General features: G+C 43.3%; 4 protein-coding genes across 4 annotated transcripts, besides 42 other annotated features; all 4 read left to right on the top strand.

Moving 5' to 3' along the window:
• Positions 1-23,786: part of a sequence feature (sequence corresponds to BAC RPCI93-6H23) that runs on past both edges of the window.
• Positions 165-194: a sequence feature (AT_rich).
• Positions 227-336: a sequence feature (T-rich).
• Positions 393-438: a microsatellite.
• Positions 483-516: a sequence feature (T-rich).
• Positions 586-764: a sequence feature (T-rich).
• Positions 1,034-1,073: a sequence feature (T-rich).
• On the top strand, positions 1,379-4,897 carry Tb927.8.7830 (hypothetical protein, conserved; the record flags this gene model as incomplete). The annotated part of the gene is made up of 1 exon (XM_842517.1): positions 1,379-4,897. The coding sequence occupies one exon, from the start codon at positions 1,379-1,381 to the stop codon at positions 4,895-4,897; it is 3,519 nt and encodes a 1,172-aa protein (XP_847610.1).
• Positions 4,399-4,419: a microsatellite.
• Positions 4,898-4,950: a sequence feature (T-rich).
• Positions 5,446-5,501: a sequence feature (GA-rich).
• Positions 5,708-5,768: a sequence feature (CT-rich).
• Positions 5,822-5,870: a microsatellite.
• Positions 6,158-6,218: a sequence feature (A-rich).
• Positions 6,448-6,493: a sequence feature (A-rich).
• Positions 6,619-6,719: a microsatellite.
• Positions 7,523-7,599: a microsatellite.
• Positions 7,738-10,134, top strand: Tb927.8.7840 (dynein heavy chain, cytosolic, putative; the record flags this gene model as incomplete). The annotated part of the gene is made up of 1 exon (XM_842518.1): positions 7,738-10,134. One exon carries the CDS (start codon positions 7,738-7,740, stop codon positions 10,132-10,134), a length of 2,397 nt encoding a protein of 798 aa, XP_847611.1.
• Positions 10,452-10,538: a sequence feature (CT-rich).
• Positions 10,539-10,572: a microsatellite.
• Positions 10,573-10,603: a sequence feature (CT-rich).
• Positions 10,802-10,837: a sequence feature (CT-rich).
• Positions 10,883-10,906: a microsatellite.
• Positions 10,984-11,020: a microsatellite.
• Positions 11,284-11,318: a microsatellite.
• Positions 11,538-11,562: a sequence feature (AT_rich).
• Positions 11,658-11,687: a microsatellite.
• Positions 12,159-12,199: a microsatellite.
• On the top strand, positions 12,222-15,188 carry Tb927.8.7850 (hypothetical protein, conserved; the record flags this gene model as incomplete). Its single annotated transcript, XM_842519.1, has 1 exon — positions 12,222-15,188. One exon carries the CDS (start codon positions 12,222-12,224, stop codon positions 15,186-15,188), a length of 2,967 nt encoding a protein of 988 aa, XP_847612.1.
• Positions 15,367-15,402: a microsatellite.
• Positions 15,724-15,771: a microsatellite.
• Positions 15,901-15,941: a microsatellite.
• Positions 16,047-16,169: a sequence feature (A-rich).
• Positions 16,177-16,222: a sequence feature (GA-rich).
• Positions 16,408-16,435: a microsatellite.
• Positions 16,456-16,502: a microsatellite.
• Positions 16,523-16,579: a sequence feature (A-rich).
• Positions 16,591-16,647: a microsatellite.
• Positions 16,738-16,780: a sequence feature (A-rich).
• Positions 16,881-16,909: a microsatellite.
• Positions 17,099-17,133: a microsatellite.
• Positions 17,275-17,314: a sequence feature (T-rich).
• Positions 17,335-17,392: a microsatellite.
• Positions 17,887-17,925: a sequence feature (A-rich).
• Positions 17,968-18,022: a sequence feature (T-rich).
• On the top strand, positions 19,741-23,637 carry Tb927.8.7860 (receptor-type adenylate cyclase GRESAG 4, putative; the record flags this gene model as incomplete). The annotated part of the gene is made up of 1 exon (XM_842520.1): positions 19,741-23,637. One exon carries the CDS (start codon positions 19,741-19,743, stop codon positions 23,635-23,637), a length of 3,897 nt encoding a protein of 1,298 aa, XP_847613.1.

A 23,786-nucleotide genomic window follows, 5' to 3' on the forward strand; every position in this document is an offset into this window, starting at 1 on the left:
CACAAATGCACGTATTTTTGGTCCCTTCATTTTGTTCTTTGTTTTTTTTTTATTTTGTGTTTTTAAATTATTTTGTTGCCTTTCAACGAGCGATGACAGAAGGGGAAGGAGAAATAAGAGGAGCAACTGTTATTTATCTCCAACACGTGTTTGTTGTTGTTTTGTTTTTAAAAATATATTTACATATATATATTGTTCCTTCCTGTCGTAATGCGTTGTCATGAACTTTTTTTTGTTTTTTGTTGTTTTATTTTTCCCCTTCGTATGTGTGTTTGTGTTTGCTTGTGTCTTTCCGTCTATTCATTCTTTTTCTTATTTCCATTTTTTGTTTATTTTATACAACTTCCGCTCTGACGTGAAGGGACTTGAGCTTCCACATGCGCATGCATTTATTTTATTTTTATTTTTATTTTCGTTATTTTTATTATTATTATTATTGCTGTTGTTGTTGTTGCTACCACTTCCGATTCCGCCGCTGAGTGTCTTTTTTTTTTTTTACTTCTTTTTTTTTTCCTTACGTGTGCGTGTGATTTTACGCGTGTGTAAATGAGGCCCCATTTGTTTTTTTCCCTCCTCATTTTTACGTTTTACTTCTTTACTTGCTTTTTTTTTTTCTACCACTAACTTTAATTTTAATTTTTCTTTTTTTTCTTTTGGTGTGTGTGTCTTCTTTTTTCTTTGTTTTTAATTGAATATCGTCCCACTTTGTTTTTTTGTTTTGTGTTACTTCTAATTTTTCCTTTCCTTTTCTTTTTTTTTTGTTTAACCCCAACGGCAAGACGGACTTTTCTCGTTTTTTTCTTTTTAAATTTTGGTTCTGTACGGCCTCGTCCATTTTCCTCGCGATTTGTTTTTTTTTGTTTTTTGTTTCCCACTATGCTCATACCGGTTTTGCTGTTATTGCCATTATGATTATTATTTTTGTTCCATTGGTCAAAATATTTCTCAACTTTTCTTCTTTTTTTTTTTACTTTACTTTACTTTTTGTTTTGAGTGTTGCGACCAAAAATTCCATGCGGCCCCCCTCATCATCTTCTGTTTTGTTTTGTTTTTTGTTTTATTTTATTTGTTTTCAACTCAATTTACTGCAGGTTTTCTTTTTTGTTATTGCAGTGGAGAAATCTTTTGATATCTCAACTTACAGCAGCTCTCATTTTCTACCATTCAAATTCTTCTCACCTTTTCTCCCGTTTGTGTTTCTTCTTCTTTTTTTTCTTTTTTCGTTGAATTTTTAAATCTTCTGTTACCTTCCATTTCATTAGCGTAGCAGATATCCATACGTATACATAACAAACGTGTATATCTGCAACGGTGTAGGTTTGCTATTTGCCGTGTTTGTGTGTGTGTGTTGGTTATTAGTTCCCGACTATTACACATTATGAGTGGGCGCCTGTCTTCTTGTGAACTTCCTGAACCACGGCGCAGTGAAATCATGTCTGCGGCTGGAAGGCGCTCGCAACTCGCCTTAGCAGTTAACCGCACGCTGGATCGCAAATCATTATTTTATACTTCATCCAACACACACAACACGGCCGTCGATGCAGCGGGCAGTTCTCGAATCAGCGGTATCAATGAGCATAAATTAGACACTTGCACCAACACCACCATTAGGGATGTGGTAAAATGCGCAATTAATAGGGGTTCTGGTATCACCGATTCAGCGACTGCAGTGAGGGCGTTGTCGGTATTGCCATCGGAAACACTCATGTCATCTTCAAGACCATCTGAATTATTGTCTCATTGTCCTCTTTCCGGTAGCTTGAGGGAAAGAGGTGCGGATCCATTAAGGTCAATGCAACCAACTTCACAACTCAGTTTTATGACATGCAGCAGTGCTGGCCCAAGAATCAGCGCAGGTAAAAGGGTGAGTGCACCTCCCAGAGTGGAACCAACAGTGAGCTGCAGAATTTCAACCATGCAAATTAGTCCACGACTGAGTTGTATCGCTGACCGTAGCGGCGCTGTTGCGCGATCTGATATCGCTGTGGGCGGCAGATCGGCACTAGTGGGGGTGCACTCACCACAGCCGCGAGTGATTAATAGCGGTCGTGTAGCATATGGTACGTATACGCGGAGAAGCACTGAAAATGACGGTGTTGCTCCGGCAAGGTGTGCACCTGCAATTTCGTCCACGTCCAGCTCTGCTCGTATTGCTGCAATTCGTAGTGAAAAGTCTGTTCTTCCCCCAGCCGCTATCGCAACCACAACCGCAACACCAACGAAAACAACTCCTGTCACTCCTGTTAGCGCATCCAGTAGCGCGAGCATTCATTTTGCAGTTTCCAGAACAGCGGCGCCACGTAATGGAGCCGCTGCTGACAATAGTGGCAGTGGTACTCGCGCTGCGCCGGATGTGTCTGCCTTTCGTAATTCGAGGCTTTCCGATCATGAAGGAGCTCAGCAGCTGATTAGCCCGGAAAAACAAGCGCGCGATGCTGATGGATGCACTGGAGCCAAGGGTGTTTCAAGGCGACTGTCTTTTGATGATGGGGCCGTGAAGATGGGCTCGAACTCTTTGGATTTCTCAAAGGATAGTACGAAGGCGTCGTCCAGAGTAAACGGGGCTGACAAACCAGAGCAGACGACCGTTTCACTAAGCGCTAATACTCAACAATGGAGGGAGGAGTCGAGGACTACCTTAACCCCTGTGCGTCGTCCCACTGCGCCACCTACCTTTATTTCTACTCTCGATCCCTGTCCTGTTAATGTCAATGAAGGAGTGGTGACAACAACAAAGTCATCAGCGGACGAGGTGGTACTGGGAAAACATGTACAGGAAAATGATGTAAGGGCTCATGGGCGAGAAAGACAAACGGTCAATGTCTCCCGCTTGCACAGTTACGCGGGTGCACCCGTCCATGAAACTGGGCAGAAGCCGTTCATTAGAGAAAGTGTGTGTGGAACCGACAGTGATCGATCACAATCAAATGTCGTGTCTTCTCGTATCAGTCAAGGAGACATCAGATTCTGCAGCGCTCTTCGGCCCAAATTTGACATGTGTTCCGGTCGTTACGGTGACAAAGTGGCTCAAGTGAAAATGAGCAGATGCCATAGCGCTGGATCAAGGTTGTTGCCAGCGTCGAGGGAAAGTGGTGGAACACTCTTCAACGATGAGCGTAACACTAGTTTTGGCGCTCGCAGTCGTGCTCGTGCGAGCGATCAGGTTGGTTGTAATAGTCATAAGGAAGCTAATGGTTCTAGTCATGCAGCGTCTTTGGTTTCGACAACAGCAGGTGGTCGGTTGGAAAGAGCGGAACGGCGTCCCATACCTCCTGCATCACAGTGGAAGGGGACGTGTTTTCCTGCATCCCTCACCGCTGTCGATCGTGCTAGCGGCTCAAATACATATGCTGCTACCACCGCTAAAAGGGCTTCTTCTACTGATGCGCAAACCTCTGAAGGTTGTGGTGCTTTCCTTCGCGGATTAAAATTGGCATCATCTGGCGCAGCTGATTCAATGGAGCCCCAAGTCATTCCCCCTACTTTTTCCAAAGACACAGAGACCACATTAACCTTCACCCGGTGTGTGACTGAATTTTGTACAACGATCCTCCAGGAGCGAGACCGTCGACATGATGCGGAGGCGGGGGCGGAGGTGAAGGCTTGCCATCCTACACGGAAAAGTGGTTCTATGGATGTCACATCTCTTTGCTTTTCCCGCTGTGCTTCGGGTCGCATCGTGCCTCAGTCACGTGAGTGGCCCCGTCGTGCCGACCCCACTTCCCAAAAGCGTCTTAGCTGCCCGTCAGTTCCTCTCCGTCGTTCTGCAACGGCGCCGTCATGGCGGTGTCGGATGTCTACGCGTGAAGAAACCACTTGCCCAATTAGGGCTCCCAGCCCTACGAATACCACAACATCATCCACCGCTTCGGTTCTCCTCCGTGTGCGGAATGTACTCGACGAGCGCCGTGCGCGAATTCAAGCGAGTTTGCAAGAGTGGCGGAATGGTACGAGTGAGGCGGGTGGCAACGCTGCAAAGGCAGTAGTGCTCGCCCGTGTCGATCAGTCCAATCATCAACAGTTGAAGTTCAACAGGGGCGGAGGTAGTGGCAGTGGGAGCAGTGGCGGATGCTACGGTATAAGCAGCAGCAACACACCCGGGGAGATGACAGAACGGGTTGACAAATCCCATGAGAGGTCAGAGGAGGAGGAACACACGCCCCTTCAGGCGCCGCTTCACGGGGATGAGTCCCACATGCAACAAAAAAGGTATGTATTATTAGCGAGTGAAAGCGTTGCATCACCGAAAAGAATTAATAGTAGCGATCACCATGGCACTGACGATAGCGAAGGGAATGATACAAATCACATTAGTGTTGGAGGAGATGCCGCGAGGAGGGGCGAGCAACACGTGGATTGCGACAATTGCGTGTCTGATGGCTACGAAGCCGACTATTGTGATGATGATGATGATGATGACTGTGGTGAGTCAAGCCACAGTGATGAGGATCCGTGGTGGTTCTTTGAATACTTTTGGAGCGGTCCTGCTATTGTCGTTGTACCACCAGCTTTTGTGCCCCCACTGAATTTCGCTAAACTTCTTATACCCGATGACGGAACTGCGCTAAAGAAGTACGCTATTCCATTGCCGACCCCAATGCCTCTGTCACCAACGAGAGCCAACCGGACCGTTCCGACTGATTTTGTAGCGCCCCCCGCGTTTAACCCGCCGCATTCCTCAGCAGCATGTAGTGGTTCTCGTAGGAGACGCCTGGCTGAAGTTAAACAAACTGAAACCTCAGTTGAGGCGAAACGGGAGAGAGGAGTAAGTGTTAAAATATTGCTGTTGGAAACGGCAGAGCGGCGCAGTCGGCGGTTGCGGCATCAGGAAGAGATCGCTAGTCGCTGGGCTTTGCAAGAGCAACGTGCTGAAGAGTTAAGATGCCAAGGACTTTGATTTCTTGTGCTTTCATCTTTGTGTTTTTCTTTTTTTTCTTTTTCTTTTCCTTTTGGTGTAGCGTCTTTCTACCCAATGTACGTATTTATCTATGTGTTTGTGTGTGTGAGAAAATGGATGGTTGCTATAAGACAGTCGCATTCATCCTTGTGTGTGGTTTGAGACTGTTTCTTTACCTTTCCATTGCCACTGTACTACTAGGTGATTCCGTTTTTTTTCGTTTTTTTCTTTTGTTTGCTGCGTGCACTGCTGGAAGGTGTGTTTGTGTTTTTTTTTTTATGTGGGGAGTAAAGAACGGTTAAACAGAAAAAAATTAACTGTTTGATTATGTATTTGGCCCTTTACGGTATATATAGTTTGTTGTTTCACACTTTTACAAGATCCCCATTAGGTTTCTTTACCTTCTTTTTTTTCTTTCTTTTAGATTGTGTCCTTGGTTTCATTGATATTGGTGGAGTGCGTGATGGAGATTTTTTTTTTTTTTTAAAGAAGAGAGAAAAACGAAAAGGGAAGCGACGACAGAAACGGCGACATGGAAGAAATGAATAAGTGAGACAGCGAGAAAGCGAGAAAGCGAAATATAAAGAGAGAGAGAGCGAGCGAGGACGATAAGATGGATGTGACGCTCACACGTTTACTTATATGAATCAATTAGTTTATTCACCACCCACTTTTGCTGAATGAAACCCATAAAATATTTTATATTTATCTTCTGTATTTGTGTACGCATGTCAACAGACTTTTAGATTTCAATATTGCGTATCAGGGGGTATGAAGAAAGGAGCGAAGGGAAATGTTATGATGCGTTAACTCTTTTTCTTTCCTTTTTCCTTCTTTTTCCTTCTTTTCTTTCTTTAATTCCTTCTCTCTTCAGAAGCGCAGGGGTTTCCTTTTTTTTCTTTTGCTTGGGCGACCTTTCTTTCGTATAAATATAAATAAATAAATAAATAAATATATATATATATATATATATTAGTTTGGGATTTTCGTTTGAAGTGTTTCCCATTTTTTTCTTTCTTTTCCTTTTCATCCTCGTTGCGTGTATAAATTTAAGCACGTTTTTCTTTTTTTTAAAAAAGTTGTGGATGTACTCATGTATTTTTCTTTTTGCAAGCACGTGTGGGTGCCCGCATGTGTTTGTGTGTTTTATAAAAAAGAAAAAAAAATAAGCGGTGGAAAATAAAGCAATGAAAAGAGTCCGGGGGGGGGGGTGGCACATGGGAAGAGGGAGATAAACGTATGAGTTTTTTTAATTTTTCTAAAAACAAAAACAAAAAAAAATAACATCATTCGAATTAAAAAGCAAAAAAAAAAAGGAAAAGCATCGAAAAGCAAAATGTGATGGTGAATTGTTTCGTTTTGTTTTATTTCATGCGGCGTTGTTGTTGGGAAAATAAAGTAAAGTGAGTGAATAAAACGAGGGACGGAATGGTGTGTGGGTGTAGAATTCGATTCCCCTTCCATTTGAACACCTCTTTTTTCTTTTCTTTTCTTTTGCAAAAAAATTTTCTCCCGTTTCCTGTCCGTCCGTCCATTTTAACATACATATGCAAAAGGAGGAAGGAAAACAAAAAACAAAAACAAAAAGAAAACAAATAAATGTACAACTAGTTATATCGTCTTTTATTTTCCCGTGGTCTTGGGGAAATGGGAACAGTTTCAGTGCATGCATAAATAAACTTTTGCGTTGCTCCTATCGCTTTTTCATCATCTGCACGTCCTGTTAATATCATCATTGTAACCGTCACCACTGTTACTTATATTTATTATTATTATGACTGTTAAATATGTTATTACAATTAATATTATTTTCTCTGTTATTGGATTTTACAGGTGTTTTTTTATTCATCTTGTTTTTCTCCCTCTTTACTCCCTTTTCTTTTCCCACTTTTCTTTGGTTTACATTTTTGACAAACATAATTACATCAGTTGCATGGTAAGAATGAAGATTACAAAGTTTAGCATAGTACGAATATTCGCTTTAGAGAAAGGAAAGGAAAGAAGAAAGAAAAAAACACTTTAAATTCAACTGAAAGCAACGGCACAACACTATTTTAGTGATAAGAGGACTTCACACACATATCTGAAGGGTAATTTGTCTCAATTTCCCTCAAAGTATAACATAAACTAAAGGAACAGTTGCATATAGTACATGTGTACAAATGTCAGATAAGAAATCTGTGCTGCACAGATGATGAGGCCAAAGAGGAGAGATCTGTGAAGATGGTGCAGAGGAACATTCAACCAGTTAAGTGTTGTCGGATGAAAAGAACGAATAAAACGGGGGTCCGCACAACCGTTTCTTTTTTTTTTTCTTTTCTTCTTTTGTGTATCATTTCTCTTAAATTTCTCGTATTTCCTCTGCGCATTCCACTATATCGAAAAAGAAAGAATAAAGGAAGTGTTTATGTTAATGTATATATATTTATTTATACGTGCATATGCAAATCTACCGTGAAAATAGATTTTATAACTATCTGTTTTTTTTTTTTTACCACACTTATGTAGTTTAGGGAAGGAAAGACAAACACCGTGTGAGAAGAGGAGATAAAAGAGGGGGACGCAAAAGAACGACAACAAAAACAACATACACACACAAAACAAAAAGCGAAACAAGAAAAGAGGATCATTATCATCATCATTATTACTATCATCATCATCATTATTACTATCATCATCATCATTATTATTATTATTACTATTCTTTTGCCTAAATGACGACGAAGTCAGCCGTGCGAAAGGCGAGACGGTCGGCAACCCCACGTGCATTTCCATCAACATTGTCACGCCATGACAAAACCGTGAAGAAGTTGCCGGCACCGCTGCAGTGTGCGGCACTGATGTTGGAAGAGCCCGCATCCGACCCTTCAACGCCTGTAGAACATAAGGCCATTTCCGTCCCACCTCCACCACCACCGAACTGCGATCCCACAAAAATGATAATTTCTGATCGAAGTTTTGTCGACAGTAAATGTAATGATTTCTCTGCTGGTAAAGTTACCGGTGTGGATATCAGTTGTGGCGTTGTGCCCATACATGTGGATGATGTTGTCGCCTACGAGTACATTGATAACTGCCGGCGCTGGCGGTGGGGGTTGGCAACGGTTGTTGCTCTCCCTGCACCATGGGTTGTGCAACTACTGCTATGGCGCAGCGACGGAGAGTTACTATTGCCATCATCAAGGTATTGTAACGGTCAACACAGCAGTCATGCACACAATTTGGCAAGTGATTATACGGCAGATGTTGGGATTAAGAGTTGTCATTTGCCGGACTCAATTTCCAAACATCGGAGGCAGTTACTGATGCACCAACTCGAGCGGCTGAAGGAGGAGCGTGATTACGTGCAAGAGGCAATGGATGGGTTGGTTAGACGTCTTGCTGTCCATCGTTTAACTTACAGAACCCAACGTCAGAGAGTGCAGGACGCAGCGACGGCAGCGGAGCATTTGTTAGCTGAGGCCCAAGCGCGGGTGAAATCCATTAACCAGCGGGACTGGCGGGAGATTCGTTGCTATCGTAACCCACCAGCGATTGTGCGACTCGTGGTGGAAGCCGTTTTCGCGGTGTTGGGTGAACACGACTGCGGGAAGTGGCGATGGTCCCGATTGCAAAAGGCGATGCGCAGAAGTAGCTTCCTCCATGCTGTGGAGCGATTCAAGCCTTGCCATTTGAGCGAGTCCGCGAAGCAACACATACGCAAGAAGTTCATGGAAGATTCCCGCTTCACATACGAGGCTGCGGTGAAGGGAAGCCAAGCATTGGGTTATCTTGAGCAATGGGTTGTCGTACAAGTGGAAAGCGCGGCTGCGAAGGAGGGCCTCGCCGCATATGATGAAGCCCACGGTAAAGAGCGTGGTGCTATAGTCATGTTGGAGGGGGAGGTGAACGCGCTGCGGGATAAACTGGACCAGTACATGAAAGAGGAAGAAAATATTCAAACAGCCCTCCACAGGGTAACAGGAGAGTTTCCGAACAACTTCAGCGAAGTTGGTGACGGTGACGACACCACCAGTTCTGCTGTCGACGCGGGCTTTGGTGTTACTGATGGCTGGGATGGGTGTGGGTGTGGGTGTGGCGATGTGAACGGTGGGAGTGCGTTAAACTGTGACGACTGCAGCGGATGTTTTATCAACTGTGACAATGTGAGGGTAATGGAAGGAACTCCCCGTGACGTTGTCTCCGCATCCGTTGCCATTGATATCTGCAAAGGTCACATTGTCAACAACATCAACTCAGCCTTACGTGAAGATGCCGGTTGCGTTCAGGAGGCCGGTGCAGTATGGACAGGTACTGAAGAGCTATTGCTCGTCTTGCGAACCACTATTCTTTGCAACTTCAATCGAGCAGAGCAGACTATAATTCACCTTACGCACGAGCAAATGAGCGCACTTGGAGAGGCGCTGCGTCGGCGTGGTCATAGCCTGATAAATAATTCCTGGGAGGTTGACCGGCGGGCCGGGGAAATGGAGAGGGATCTGCAAGATGCGCTGGAGGAACTCCGTGGACATCATGGTCGGACATTACACGACCTTCGGCAACTAGAAATTGAGAATTATGAACTCACAAGGAAGCTTGAGCGGCGTGAGCAGGAGTTGGATAAACTCAACCGGGCAATACAAGATGGCATTGGTTTGTTCTGTACTCCACGCGGATCACAACTTGGCTCGACACGCGGGACCCCTCGGAGTTATGAAATGGATGGCAGGATGAGTACCACTGGGAATGGATCAAACGTTTCCAATCGTTCACGTCGATGGAACTCGTCAACTCACTTTTTGTCCACTGCTGTCAGCTGCGCTGACGAGTCGCAGAGTAACCGGTTGAGCCCGGTGGATCAACGGGACGCCTCGAAAGCAACGGCTTCGACGACATCATCACGCCCGCTTCCCACCGCCGCCTACGTGCAGTTGTTGGAGGATGATTTGCGGTTCGTGCAGGAGGAGCTGCAGCGCAGTAAAGATGAACTCAACAATTTCCGTAAGATGGTGACACCTGGTTATTATACTTCCACCGCGTTATGGTTAGACCGAGAGAGTGTGATGGAGGTTCAGGCAAAGAAGATTGCAGCACTTGTGGAAGCACTCGCGCACAGTGATGAGGGGCGACGGCATGTTGAGGAACGCATGATGACTGAGCACCGCCAACTGATGGCTCGCATGGAGGCGTTGCAGCGGGATATGGAGCAACAGAGAGGAGCCGGTAAAAACTCTCTTCCCATTCCCCAAAATGTGTGACCGCATCAAACGGTGAAACGGGGTTGAAACCAGCAGCAATGGAAGGGAAGTTCCATATACTCTGGAGGTTTATAGTTGATATCCTTGTGTGTACAAAAGCTGACAAAATTGAAGGAAGGGGGAAAGATGTAAAAAGAAAAAAAAAAGGAAAAGAAGGGAGCTCATAATTCTGTTGCATGCGTTTTTGCAGCTGCATGACTCGGTGGCAGGAATAACGTCACAAATTATGTTACGGGAGTGGGAGGCGGCCACGACAGAAACCGTAAGTTGCCGACACACATTCACACATTTAGTGGTCACGTGTGTCCGCGCGGCTGTTCCTTCCTTCCTTCCTTTCCTTTCTTTTCTCTTTTTTGTTTTTCCTTCCCCATTGGTGGTCTCATTCTTTTTTACTTTTCTTTCTAATATATATATATATATATATATATATTTATTTATTTTTTTGTTTTTGTCTTTTCATCATTCTATCGTGAACAGTTCCATAAGCAAACCAGCAGAGTGAAGTTCTTTTTTTTTTTTCTGTGGGAGTACATTGCCAGTGAGCTTGCGCGTGTAGGGGGAGGAGGGGGGCGCTATGAGCCGTACGACATCTGTGGAAATACCGCTTGAGGAATAACATATGCTCACGTGTACGCATGTGTGGGATTCATTGAAGACAATTCTAATGTTTCTTTCACTTTTTTTTTCTTCTTTCTTTCTTTCTCAGAAAATTCTTTTTAGACCCTCCATTTTTGTTTTGTTTTGTTTTTACCTACCTACCTACCTACATACCGCTTCGCGCACGTATTCATATAACATTTGCCGTGTCGTTGATGTTTTGATTTCTTAACCCTTTTCATAGTTAACACCATTGTTATTGTTATTGTTATTATTATTTATTTTTATTTTTTTGACGCTCTTACTGTTGTTATTGCTGACTTTGCCTGTGGTTCTGTTGCCACCGCTCCTTTTCCTTAATATTTTTTTTTCCTCTTGTTTTTGAATCCACCGTTTAACATCAGTGTACAGGTGGAGAGGTGCGAAGGGGCCTTCTGTTACATTTCCCCACTTTTTTTTTCCCGTTTCAAAGCATGGTGGATGTAACAGGTTCCTTCTTACATCTTCTTTTTTTTTTTTGAGAAAAAACAATCAACTAAACAAGTTAAATTGTAATAATGATAATAATAATAATAGTAACAATAATATTTATTTATTTTCCCCCTTTTCCCCTTTCCTCCCCCTCTTGTATTATTTTGCGCGTTTCATGCGTTTGCTTAACTTTCATTGAAGGGGAATTTCTGCACATCTGCGGAGGTGGGTCAGTGAATAGTTAATTAGATATTTCAAAGGGAAACTACGGGAAATAAGCGAATGAACCAAAGAAAGAAAAAGAAGGGGAAAAGGTGAGGGGGAGGGAGCAGTGGTAAAATAATAATAATAATAATATATGTACTTAATAAAAGGCAATGAGAAAGCGGAATCATGTCTGATATTCATTTGGGAAAGAAGGTGCGCGTGCATGTGTGCGTATAAATATTAATCTAAATAATAATGATGATAATAATGATAATAATTGTTATTAATGTCATTTTTTTTATGCTTTACTTCAGTGTATCGTCCCCACATCATTAATAGTAACAAATTATCACCGTTGTATTTGCTATTTTTTTTTTAAACTTAAAGCAGCTGAAGCACGATGCCGGTCTTACGGTAAAACTGTACATGCTATATTTTTAAGAAACGAAGAGAGAGAGAGAGAGAAAAAAAAGTATTTTGCCTTCAATTGTTGTTTTCTGCGACATGTCTGCGCAAGGAGCATGTTCCATTTGTTCATGTAGCATCTCAATTACTCTTCTTATAGTAGTTGGGTTCGGTTACCTCTTCATTCGCATTACTTCTTTCTGCAACTCATGACATAATGATCATCATCAGTTCAATCTGGTAATTCATATTATTAACATTATTGTTTCCACTCTATTCCTCATGTTTTCTTCAAGCTTTCCGGGAATCGGATTAAAACCAGGGAAAGACGTGACTTACCTTGGGTGTGCGTGTGTGTGTGTGCGTTTGTGTTTGTGTGTTTGTGGGTAGTGCTTAGTGAATTTAATATGAATCGCTTCCAACGGAGTGACGAAACGCTTTCATCATCTGCGAGCGGGCAAAGAGCTCGACGGTCAACTACAGGGGGTCTCGAGAACAGCATCAGCATCAGCTACGGCACGGATATCACCAGAAGCACAAGTAGCAAAGCAATCAGAAGAAGAAGAAGTAATCTCACCGTTCCCAGTGGGACTGGTCATTTTAGCTGCACCCGAACCCGGATTCCTAATAATACTTGTTTAAGGAGAAGCAGCTTTCCATCGGGTAATACACCCCTACGGGCTGACCGAACACCGAGTCCGAAAAGTCTCAAGCGGCAGAAGGTGCGGCTCCACGTAGTTAAGCCTCTGCTGCAAAGCAGCCATAACACCCGTTTGATTGTAAATGATAGCGTTTGTACTGGTACTGATACTAAGGCCAATGGTGACAGCGATACGAAGTGTGATGTTAACGATATCAGTTTATGCAGCACTAGTGTTGTTGATGCACCGCCAATAGGGCCAGAGGAGGGGACCGCTTACCAACAGCAGGAAAATCTTACGCTGAATGATGTGGAGGAGTTACGCCGCCGCCGAGAACAACTACGGTACGGCGTTGACACATCACTTGCGCGCATTGCAGAATTGAAACTGTTAACGCAGGCGTTCCGTTTAGATCAAAGAGGCACCGATGGCGGGGACGGTGAAGCTCTCAACGCTGCATCCAGTGCTGAGATCAGTAACAGTGCCCTCCTTAATAGCACGGAAAATGAGGCCAGTGTAACTTCGAAGAGTCTGGCAATTGAGGGAGAGGAATGGGGTAGAGAGGAGGATACCCTATTACTACTAAAAGTTGCTGAGGAGGAGTATGAAGAGCTTAGATTGCAACTGACTTTGGCGTGCGCTTCCCTTTCTGCTGTCCCACAAACCTTGTGGACTGACATTCGGAGGTTTCGCCAGCCACCCCCTGCTGTGGCTGCCGTTGTTGATGCCGTCTTGATACTTTTAGGCCTCCCACAAAGCAGACACCGACGGCTGGGGCTTGGAAATGGGGGATGGCCCAACTTTCCTCAGCAGCTTATACAGTGTGACCCGCTGGCCACTTATCAAAAAATAATGGGTATTGCTGATTGTGAGTCGTGGATGAATGGCGTTTCGCGTATGGGTGAGCTTGAACATTTTTTGTGCCACTGGACTCATCTCCGCGTCTCACGTGTGCACCCGACTTTGGGTCCACTGCACCAGTGGGTTAAGACAATGGTTGACGCCAGCCGGGCAGCCGGAAGGTTGGAGGCTCTTAGAGATGCATCAAGCGCTAAACAAATTGCAACTGTAGCCGGCAGAGGGATACTGCTGCGTGAGCTGGAGGAAAATGAGGAGTACGTTCAGCTTGCGCAGGAGGAGATAGCCGCTATCGACGCATTGGTTGCGGATGTAGTTGCATTCGGTGTGGCGGGTCCAGCTATTAGTTCGGGTGCTGCCGTCTCGGAAGAAAAGAGGAATCTCGCGGAACCGGCCGAGGCTTACGGGGAGCCCTCCGCGCAGAGGTCTGGAGGTCGAGGGCGTGCAGGGAAGGGGGTGAGTTGGAGTGCAGAGGTGTCCAATGCCAATTCTCTTCCTCTTGTTTCTGGGACAGAGCAACGGGTTACTACGGCAGGGACGGGGCGGAGGAGGAAAGATATTGTCATCCCTGCTCTCAACTTTGCCGATTGCTTGCCTTCGTTCCCTCATGCGGAGCAGGGGCCGCTGTCGTTGCGTGAGCGATTTGAGAGGATTCGTACGTCTTCGTTATGCCATAGTCCTCGGGCTGGTCCCATCAGCCATGTTGAAGGTAGTCCCTCACGTGGTAATTTCGGTAGCGTAACGGAGATTGCAAATTCCATTGGAAATGTGAGTTTCCTGACCACCGCCCGTGCGCTTCGTGATAGAGAGAACCTACTGATGCGCGTCCACCAGCTGGAAGAACAGTTGAATGAAATTTGCGGCAGCAAGCCAAAAGAAGTGGAACTCGTTCTGTTGCGTGACGAGCTGGCTGCAGCACAGGAAGAGATTAGCAGGCTGCGGGCAGAGCGGGATGAGCTTGAACAGCGGGCTAAGCGTCGTGACACCTATTACAAACCTTCCTCTCCACGAGGGGGGTGCATTAAGGGGTTGGATGAAGAACTAGCCGGCGCGGATGAGATTTCATCGGCGGGCGCGTCGAAGGAGAAAGCTGCGGATGGTTCAGGGGATGCCATGACGGTAATGATGCTGGAACAACAGTTGTTGACCGCTCATGCCCGCATACAACACCTAGAGGCTACTGTTGTAGGGCTGACTTCAGATGAAGGCACGCAATGCACATCGGTAAGTGGTAGTGGCAATGACTCACCGGAGGCTCCATATGACAATTCCAATCGACCTTCAGCTTTCGCCGCATCTGGCCTCGGTATCACCATTGCTGGCGGCCCGGGGGAGGTACCGTTTCTTCAGCGCCGCATAGATGAAATGCAACGAATTTTGGAGATGCAAGAGCGTGCTGTCAATGATGCGGAGGAGAGGCTCAATAATGAAATGCACGCTAAGAATGAGGCATACGAGCAGGTGCGTCAGCTACAGGCAGAGCTCCGCAGCGTATGGCAGCAACTGGAGAACAGCGAGTATCAACTTAAGGTAGCAATGGAGGGCTCGCGCTGTTATTACTGCCGTGCGGATTTGGATGACCGCGATGCGGGGCATGGTGGTGAAGACATGCGACAACAGCGACGGCGTGAGGCGGTTTGTCAGGAGGAAATCGAGCGCCTTCGCATGCAGCTGCGTGACCAAAAACAACGCAGTGTAGAGGAAAGGCGGCGACGACTTGAACTCCGTAAGGTTCGCAGCGCGCTTTTGCTCAAGTTGGAGAATACCTTCACTGAGGCCCTGCGGTTGCAAGAGAACGGATCGGAGCGGGCGGCTGCGATATTACAGCCCACCCGTACAGACATGGGTGATAATGTGAACTCGCAGGAACTTTAGAGTAAAATTCAAAAAAAAAAGCAACTAGAAGTAGCCTTAACAGTAAGAGAAAATGAGGAACAGAGAGAGCAAGAGAAAGTTTCCTTTTTTTTTAAAGAAAAAAGAGGAAAGGAAAGAGGCGCATGAATAAGTAAGTTAGGTTGGGGAGGATTCATGTCAGGTGAATAGCGCAGCGGGCATGTATATATAAATATATATATATATATACATATATGCATGTGTGCACATCCCGTAGCGTCATTGGTACCAGTGGGAACGAATTACATTATTGAAGGATCAGGTGCCCCTAAGTAGCCGAGGGGACGTGTCGCAAATGTGCTTAAGGTACTTCATTCCCATTTTGTTTTGTTTTTATGTTTTTTTTTATTTTCCCCTTTTTGTTTAATTTCTAACACCTCTCTTCAATCCTTTTCTGCCTACAGTGGATATGAGGTAATAATAACCTTGTTTGTGGAGGAGGGAATTTATACGCCGTATCGACTGTAGGCGCTGTGCAACGGTAAAAAATAAAAAAACAAAAAAAAACAAAAAGGACGTGCATGTTTGTGTGTTTGTACCCGTGTGTGTGTGTGTGTGTTTGTGTTGGAGGTTTGCGGTATGCAGTTTCTTGTCTTTTTGTTTTTGTATTCCTTCCTACTCCTGATTCGTTAAATTATTGTTTTTTAAAAAAAGTTTGCTTATTCACTCCAGCACGCTATAAAGCTTTACTTTCTTATTATTGTTATTATTACTTATGCTATTGTTATTATTGTTTGTCACTCGCAAGTAAATATAAATAGGTGCATCTCTATATAATTATTGAATCAAGTTTCTGTTTAGTACTTCATTTATGCAGTGATATGATGAATATTTTGGGTTAAAAAGAGTGAAAAGAAGTGAAAAAGAGAAGGAAGAAGTGGCATAGAGAAGCATACAAGAAAAGAGCTAAAATAAATAAAAATAAAGTAAAATAGCAATAGAAGCGAAAGAAAAGAGAAAAGATATCATTAAAGAAAAAAGGAAAGAAAAAAAAGAAAAAGAAAAGAAAGAAGGAAGACCAGGAAGTTGTTTTTAAATGGTGTGAGAGATGCAAGAAGAAAAAAAAACATTTTCTTTTTTTTTTTTTACACATAGAGTCACAATGCATGTGCCATAACAAACGCAACCGCACACCCACAAACAAGAACATGCGCATATACGCAAAACTGAAGAAATAAAGGGAACTTTTTGTATTCGCAAGTATATAACATATATATATATATATATATGAGTTAATATATGTGTACAATATTATTATTATTATTTTTACTATTCTTATTTACTGCTATTATTGTTGACGTCGTGGTTTGGAGGTTAAAGAAAGCAAAAGAGAAAGAAGGAGAGAGAGAAAGAGAGAGGAAAAAAAAAGAAAATGAGAACGAAGAACAACAACAACAACAACAACAACAACAAAATAATAATAACAATAATAATAATAACAGATAAAAAACGAAGGATGAGCAAACGATGTGGCGGCTGCAACTACGCCTTGAGTTCCTGGTGTTCGTGTTGGAACCCGCGTGTGAAATGCAAAAAACAAAAAAAAAAAAAAGAAAACAAATGGAAAAATAAAACAATAATAATATTACTTTTTCTTTTTTCTTTTTTTTGTTTGCGGGTGCCACTGGGACCAGTGAGGGTGCGGCTACTGATTGAATTATTGTACCTAAACAGTTTTTTTTTCTTTTCTTTTCTTTTCTTTTTTCGTTGTTTTGTGTGGCACGTAATGATCGCGACGATATTTTTATTGTTTTCATTATTATTGCTTTAAATCATTAATAGAGGCATAAAAAGTTTGTTATATTTGTATATGTTTGTAATAAAAGCAAAGAAAAAAAAATGAAATAGATAAATAATAGAGAGTGGGATGAGAGAAGTAGTATCAAACGACATTTTCTTTTCTTTTTTGTTTTTTTGTTTTTTTTCTAAATTTAAAAAGAAGAAATTCTTCCATTATAATGGGAGGTTGAGCAAAGCAGAGCGGAGCGAACCAGACTGAAAATCCAAAGCAAAGAAAAAAAAAAGAAACAAGCAACAAAAATGAAACCGATGAGAAAGAGGAGGAAAATATTGTGTTTTGTTTTGTTTTTCTCCTTTTTTTTTGTTTTTCAGAAATCAAATCGGTTTCATATGAATATATACAAGTGTATATATATGTGTATGTCTATATGTTTGTATGTTTGTATGCTGATTCCTTTTGTATCCCAATTTCTTTTTTTTCTTTTTTTTAAAATTTGATTCGTTATTTCCTCACTGATTTTTCTCCCCCCTTTGTTAGATATTTAATTTAGCTTAATTCATTTTTATCATCATCATCATCATTGTTACAAACGTTTCTTTAGAGAAGAAGGGGAGAAGCAGAAACGAGAGGAATTCTTTTATTAAGAGAGAAGAAAAACAAAGAAGAAAGGAACAATGATCTTTTGAATTATACTGCGTGTTTTTGTTGTTTTTTGTTGTTTTATTCCATTTTTTTTATTTGGTTTTTATTCCATGTTTCAAGTTTTTAGCCGTGCAATAACAGCGATAACAACAAAATTTAAAAAAAAAACCATTGAAGCACAGTTGAAGTAAAATGCTTACGACGGGGAACATAAATAACCTTAAAGGGAACGATTCTCTGTAGGGCAAACGCACGTATGGATTGTAATCATTTGGGAGTTACCCGAGAGCTTAACCTAAAAAAAGAGGAAAAAAAAGAGGAAAAAGAAAAGAAAAATCAGTCACCTGTGAGTGCCACGTCATGTCATGTGATTATCCGCCTTTTTCTTCTTTTCTTTTTTCCGGTTTCCTTTTCCTTTCCTTTTCCTTTATTTATGTCTGTGTGTGCGTTGGTGTGAAATTAATCCAAATCAGTTTGTAGGCCTCTTTTTTTTTTTCTTTTCTATTTTCTGTCTCCTTCTTCCGTTTTGAAAGTTTTACTCCTCTCATTTTCCTACTCGATACTTGTACTTCAACGGCGCGTCGCTGTTAACACTCTGGTCAATCCGCTATGGCGCTTGCTTTTGTCCTTTTTTTTTCTTTATTTCCCTCTTTCGTTTTCTTTATCTTACCTTATTTCTCAACGTCGTCATTATCTGTTTATTCTTTTCTATCTTCTTCTTTTAACTACGTGTGTTAATTGCATTAGTTTATAAGTGCAGGCATAATGGTTGCATCATAGAAAAATAATTGTGATGCCGACATGAGATTGAGGTGCGTGGTGTTGTAAAATGTTAAACTTTTAAATTCATCATCATCACTGAAGCAAACGGGTGTATCTAGTTGCAAACATTTTCTCTGTAGCTCCGCTGTTAGATGAGGATACACAAAGCAAGCAAATGAAAATGTGACCGAATGAATCCAACATGTTTAAGTTGAAGCAACCCACGGAAACATTTTTGTTTCAATATGTGAGGGGAGAAATATCACAGATTTCGATTAACTTCAGCTCAAATTCAACATGCAGATGACAGTTGAGCACGCGTGCTGAGGCAAGAAGAAAAGGGGAAAAATCTCTGAATTATATAACGGTTTCGATTGCGGCTGCTGTTTTGATCTTCCGTGAGAATGTTACGGAGCTCAACCACATTTCTTGTTTTTTTCCTTTTTTCTTTTTTAGCATGGCACGAATGAAGACATGAGTGTAATGCCATTTGAGACGATAGGTTAGGCTTGCAGGGCGTTCTGAGGGTTGTAATTCTTTCCATCTCGTCTTGCATCCTTCCTTATTGATTATACCACATCGCCTTAAAGCCATATACTTCCACGTGCCATATTTCCTTCACGTGTGGTGTTCTCACCGGTAACACTTTCGCGCGGTGTCATATTTGAGCACATCCCGGAAATATGACATCATTTAACTGAGGAAAGGAAAAATATTCATGCTGACAATGGCTTTTAAGGCTTGTTATGCCCTCTGCGTTAGTGATGAAAGTGAGAGCAATTTAATGATATTCACTTTCGCAGATCCTCTGGCACTGAGATGAAGTTTACCGCTCTTTCCTTGATGTTATCGGTTTTAGGATGAAAAGAGAAGACGCATTTGTGCTCGCATAACAGAAAATATAAAAAAAAACATGCCACGACTGACATATTAATAATATGTAAGCAACCGTGCAAACGAGGGGCAAGATAGGTTTGACTCGCATTTATGCCCACTGGGAAGGGAACCTCCCAGGGATTGTTCCCACCATTGCGTGGGGAAGCGGAAGACACTGCAAATGTCTCCAAACCCCAATGCACACCAGCGAAAAAATATAAAAAAGGGAGAGTCTTGAGATCAAGTTGGGAGGGAACTCATCAGGAAGGCAAGCCACTGGATGGGAGAGGGATGACCAAAAAAGAAACACTGCAAATACACATCAAAAACGCATTTGCGCCGTCCACACCGTCCTCAATATTGTGAATTGCCGCCGCCGACCTGTCCTTCAATTCCTTTTCACATTTCTGTGTAACTGCTCGACGGGTTTTGTGGAGATGTGCGCCCATTTGACGGTCTCAACTAAGCATTGAGCCGCCCCTCGAGTACGCAATCTCCTTTACACCATACGTAATGCTGCAATTTCTTCTTATAAGTCCCTGTTGCTTACAGTATTGTTGTCTATTATCATTATTATCATTATTCTCTCATTTCTCTTCTTTAAGACTTACGAATTCCTCAAGTCAAGTCACCAGTGTTATGGCTTCCTTCATGCGTCTTGTTACTCCACTTGGCGCTGCAGTGGCTTGCAGTCATCTCCTCATGGTTGTGTTACCGCTGCTGTTACTTATTCCTGGTTTATGTGCTGATAAAGACTGTAACAGTAGCAGTGTAACGGTGAGGGTGTATAATTTGTTGTACAGCTCCGACATATCAAAGACAACCTATGAACCCGTCATTGCTGGTTTCAATGCCTCGCTACATGCGCATAATGATGATTTGCCGGCAAATGTGTGCATAGAGGTCGAACATGTTCATGCCAGAAGCGATGAGGATTACGTCTCATATTTAAAGAATAAAATTGATGGAGACGCTGCTGTACAAAATAAGAGTGAACTGCCCATTGTGCTGGGGCCTGTTGGTGATGAGACTACTCTCCATCTCACCAGGGAACTTGAGAAGTTTGAAATAGTGGCCTTTTCTCCCTTTACTGGATCTTCGGATGTGCGTGTGTGGAAAAAGAGTCTGTACTTCCTTACGGCATCGCCTATTGCACAGGTGCTTGCACTAATTCGTTATGCTGTGAGTCAATTGAGGCTTCAGCGACTGGGTTTTATGTACCTGAAGGGCGTTTCTTTCGGCGATAAGGAGTATAAGCTGACACTTAAGGTAATGTCGATTATGGGCCGTAAATTGTGCGGTGTTTTCGAATTAGACAGCTCTACTGATGGAAGGGCTTCTGATGATGATTTTGAGGCTGCATGGAAAAGGTTTGCTCCCACGATGCCACAAGGTGTAATTGTGTTTGGTTCGCCAATTGAGGATACGAAGAGGTTCCTGATGAAGTTTTTAGGGAGCAATGAATTGAGAGGTGCTTACATATTAATTCCTTCTATGCTTCAATATGTTATTATAAACAGTTGGATGAAGGAGTTGGCCGTAAAGAATTTTGTGCCTGAGAGAGTGATACTGACGGGTCCGAGTCCACTTGCAAATGATAATGAATACATAGCAGTACGGAAGTTTCAGACTGTCATGGGGAAGTACCTGGAAACAAATGGGAAACTTAATGGTCACAATTATGAAAAGGGTCACTTTTACGATCACCGTACTGACGGAGAATTGATGGTGCACGGATGGATTGTGGGCGAGGTCTTGTGGCGTACACTGGGAAGTCGTGAATCGCTGAAAAACCGTACAACTTACATTAACTCTCTGTACAACCAGCGTCGGTATGTTATCGATGATCTTGTGATTGGTGATTTTGGTGGTGAATGTGAGGGGAAGGCTGGTCAGCGTGGAGCTGCATGCAAATGTAATCAAGGTGGAAATGTTGTTTACATGAAGAGGATGGGAACTGATCGGAATCTACATCCTGTGAAGGAGGGTGTAGTGACTCTCGCTTCATCACGCTGCTATACGAATCTCTTACAACTGTATGCCCCATTGAATGGTATAATGTTTCGACTAGAAGACAATCCATTGGCGCAGCGGATTACAGAGGAATATCGCGATGGCGCCTCCCTCGTTGTTGGAAAGGGCCAATTGGGTCAAGGTGATCGCTTCTTTTTGCATGAACTGAATTCGACATCGAGTGCAACAAAGCACAACATGTTAGAGGAGGTTAAAGAGCGTGTTGTGACGGCTGTGTTCGGTGTTGTGGATGATGCGCTACTGTCGATGACAGATATGACATTTATTGATCCCATTCCTCTCAGTCCCAGGTTGAAACACCCCGGAAGGAATGCGTTGCATTTGTCTCCAACAATTGAGCAGCAGATTTTTGTAATGGTGGAGCGTGTTGTGGTTCCGAATTCCTGGGGGAGTGTGCATGCCATTGTTCGCAGTAGTGATGCACGTGGAATAAAATCTGTTCTTCGAAAGACTTTTTGGGCACTTGGTGGGTCGCTGGGTGCTTTCGACGAAGTTACCGACGGTGAAAGTGTGAAGAGTTTGTTACCGCATAGCGGTTTCGTTCTCGTTATTGGTCTAACTGAAGCTGATATTACTGCAATTGCTGAGCATCTTGACAATCACAGGGAAGTGCGTGTATTTGCGTTATTCTTCGATGTGGCACTGCTGTACAGTGAGTTTGTGAAGGTATTCAAAAAGCATCCGCAAGCTGCCGAGCGGTTACTATTCGCAACAAGCCTACCACACTGGGCAGACAACAATACGACATCCGAGACGGTTCAGGAATTTCACAGGGACGTGGGGAATGAGAGTAAATGGACTCCACTGGCGCTACTTGGGTACGCGACCGCACGTGCAATGGAAAGTGTTGTGTTGCAAATGGGGCGTGTGAACTCAGAAGAGCTTATCAACACTATATTCAGTCAGTCTGTAATTGTAGCGGATGACATGTGGTATGGACCCTTTGAGGACAGTTGTTCCAATAGCCGCTGGTCATCAGCGAAAGACTGCATTGTGAATTACGGTGCGACACATATTTCCGTGTGGTCCATGGCTCGTGTGTTGAATCCTTCCGTACCTCCTGTTCGTGGAGTAGCAACACCATCAATACGTTACTACAAAGATGGATTGAATATGACTGAGGAAGAATTTATTGGCACAATTGTGGGTACCATTTTGTGTTTGATAGCACTTGTGCTGATAGTAATGCTTATGCGGAAATGTATGCGTGGGGATACTCGCGATAACGAGAACGCACCAAGAGAATTGACAGACCCCGTAACGCTAATATTCACTGACATCGAGAGCAGCACTGCGCAGTGGGCAGCACACCCTGAGCTTATGCCTGATGCCGTTGCAACACATCACCGCCTAATTCGCACATTGATTTCCAAGTATGGATGCTATGAAGTGAAGACTGTTGGAGATTCTTTTATGATTGCATGCAAGAGCCCTTTCGCTGCTACGCAATTAGCGTGTGACATGCAACGATGCTTTTTAGAACATGATTGGAAGACTGATGTGTTTGATACGTCTTATCGTGAGTTTGAGCGGCAGCGTGCGGAAGATGATGGGGATTATGTTCCACCCACTGGCCATCTTGACCCTGATGTTTACAGTCGGTTGTGGAATGGACTGCGAGTGCGTGTTGGAATTCACACCGGGTTGTGTGATATTCGGCATGATGAAGTGACGAAAGGATATGACTTTTACGGTCGTACATCGAATATGGCAGCACGGACTGAGAGCATTGCTAATGGCGGGCAGGTGCTGTTGACACGTCCGACATACCTTTCATTGAGTGCTTCGGAGCGTGAGCAATTAAATGTGACTGCATTGGGTGATGTGCCATTGCGTGGTGTACCCAAACCTGTGGAGATGTACCAATTGAATGCGGTACCCGGAAGGACATTTACTACACTGCGACTTGACCATGAGGTTGCTGATGACGAAGATACGAGTGTTTCTTGCAGTGATGGGAGTTCCATTGGTGCAGTTCTCAGTGATGCCGCTTATCAGGTTGTTGCTTGCGTTGAAGCACTACTTGGTGCATTCCCCACTGCGCAGCGTAAGAAATTACTTATGCCATTTTGTAACCGATGGGGAGTTTCGTTACCTTATAATGTTTCTGATACGTGGGATGCAACCACGTGCCGTAATGTTACTCGCCTGCTTGCCGCGAGGGTTGGTCGTGTTGTGGATTTTGGGACGAAGAATACTCATGACAGTGTACAATTCTCTGAAAGACGCTCGGGAACTTTTCCGTCCAGGTTAGCTGCCGCTGTTGATCTTGTAAGCATCCCTTCAACTTCTACCTGTATTCAATCCAGCTGCAGTATTATATATATGAATGTGCCAGATGATGATGATACCAGCAAATATTCCCCTAAGCATTGAAATATGTGTCCATTATTGCCAGAATAATTGGATAAGGTTCAATACATGATCTGTGCATGTTTCTTGTTCGATATTGGATGTTTTCGATAATATTCTTTTTAGGTTATATTTTCCACTTCTATGTATGCGCAGCATCCTCCTCACATGTT

The sequence above is a fragment of the Trypanosoma brucei genome, chromosome 8, assembly GCF_000002445.2.
Source record: "Trypanosoma brucei brucei TREU927 chromosome 8, complete sequence".
In the NCBI taxonomy this organism is placed as follows: domain Eukaryota; phylum Euglenozoa; class Kinetoplastea; order Trypanosomatida; family Trypanosomatidae; genus Trypanosoma; species Trypanosoma brucei.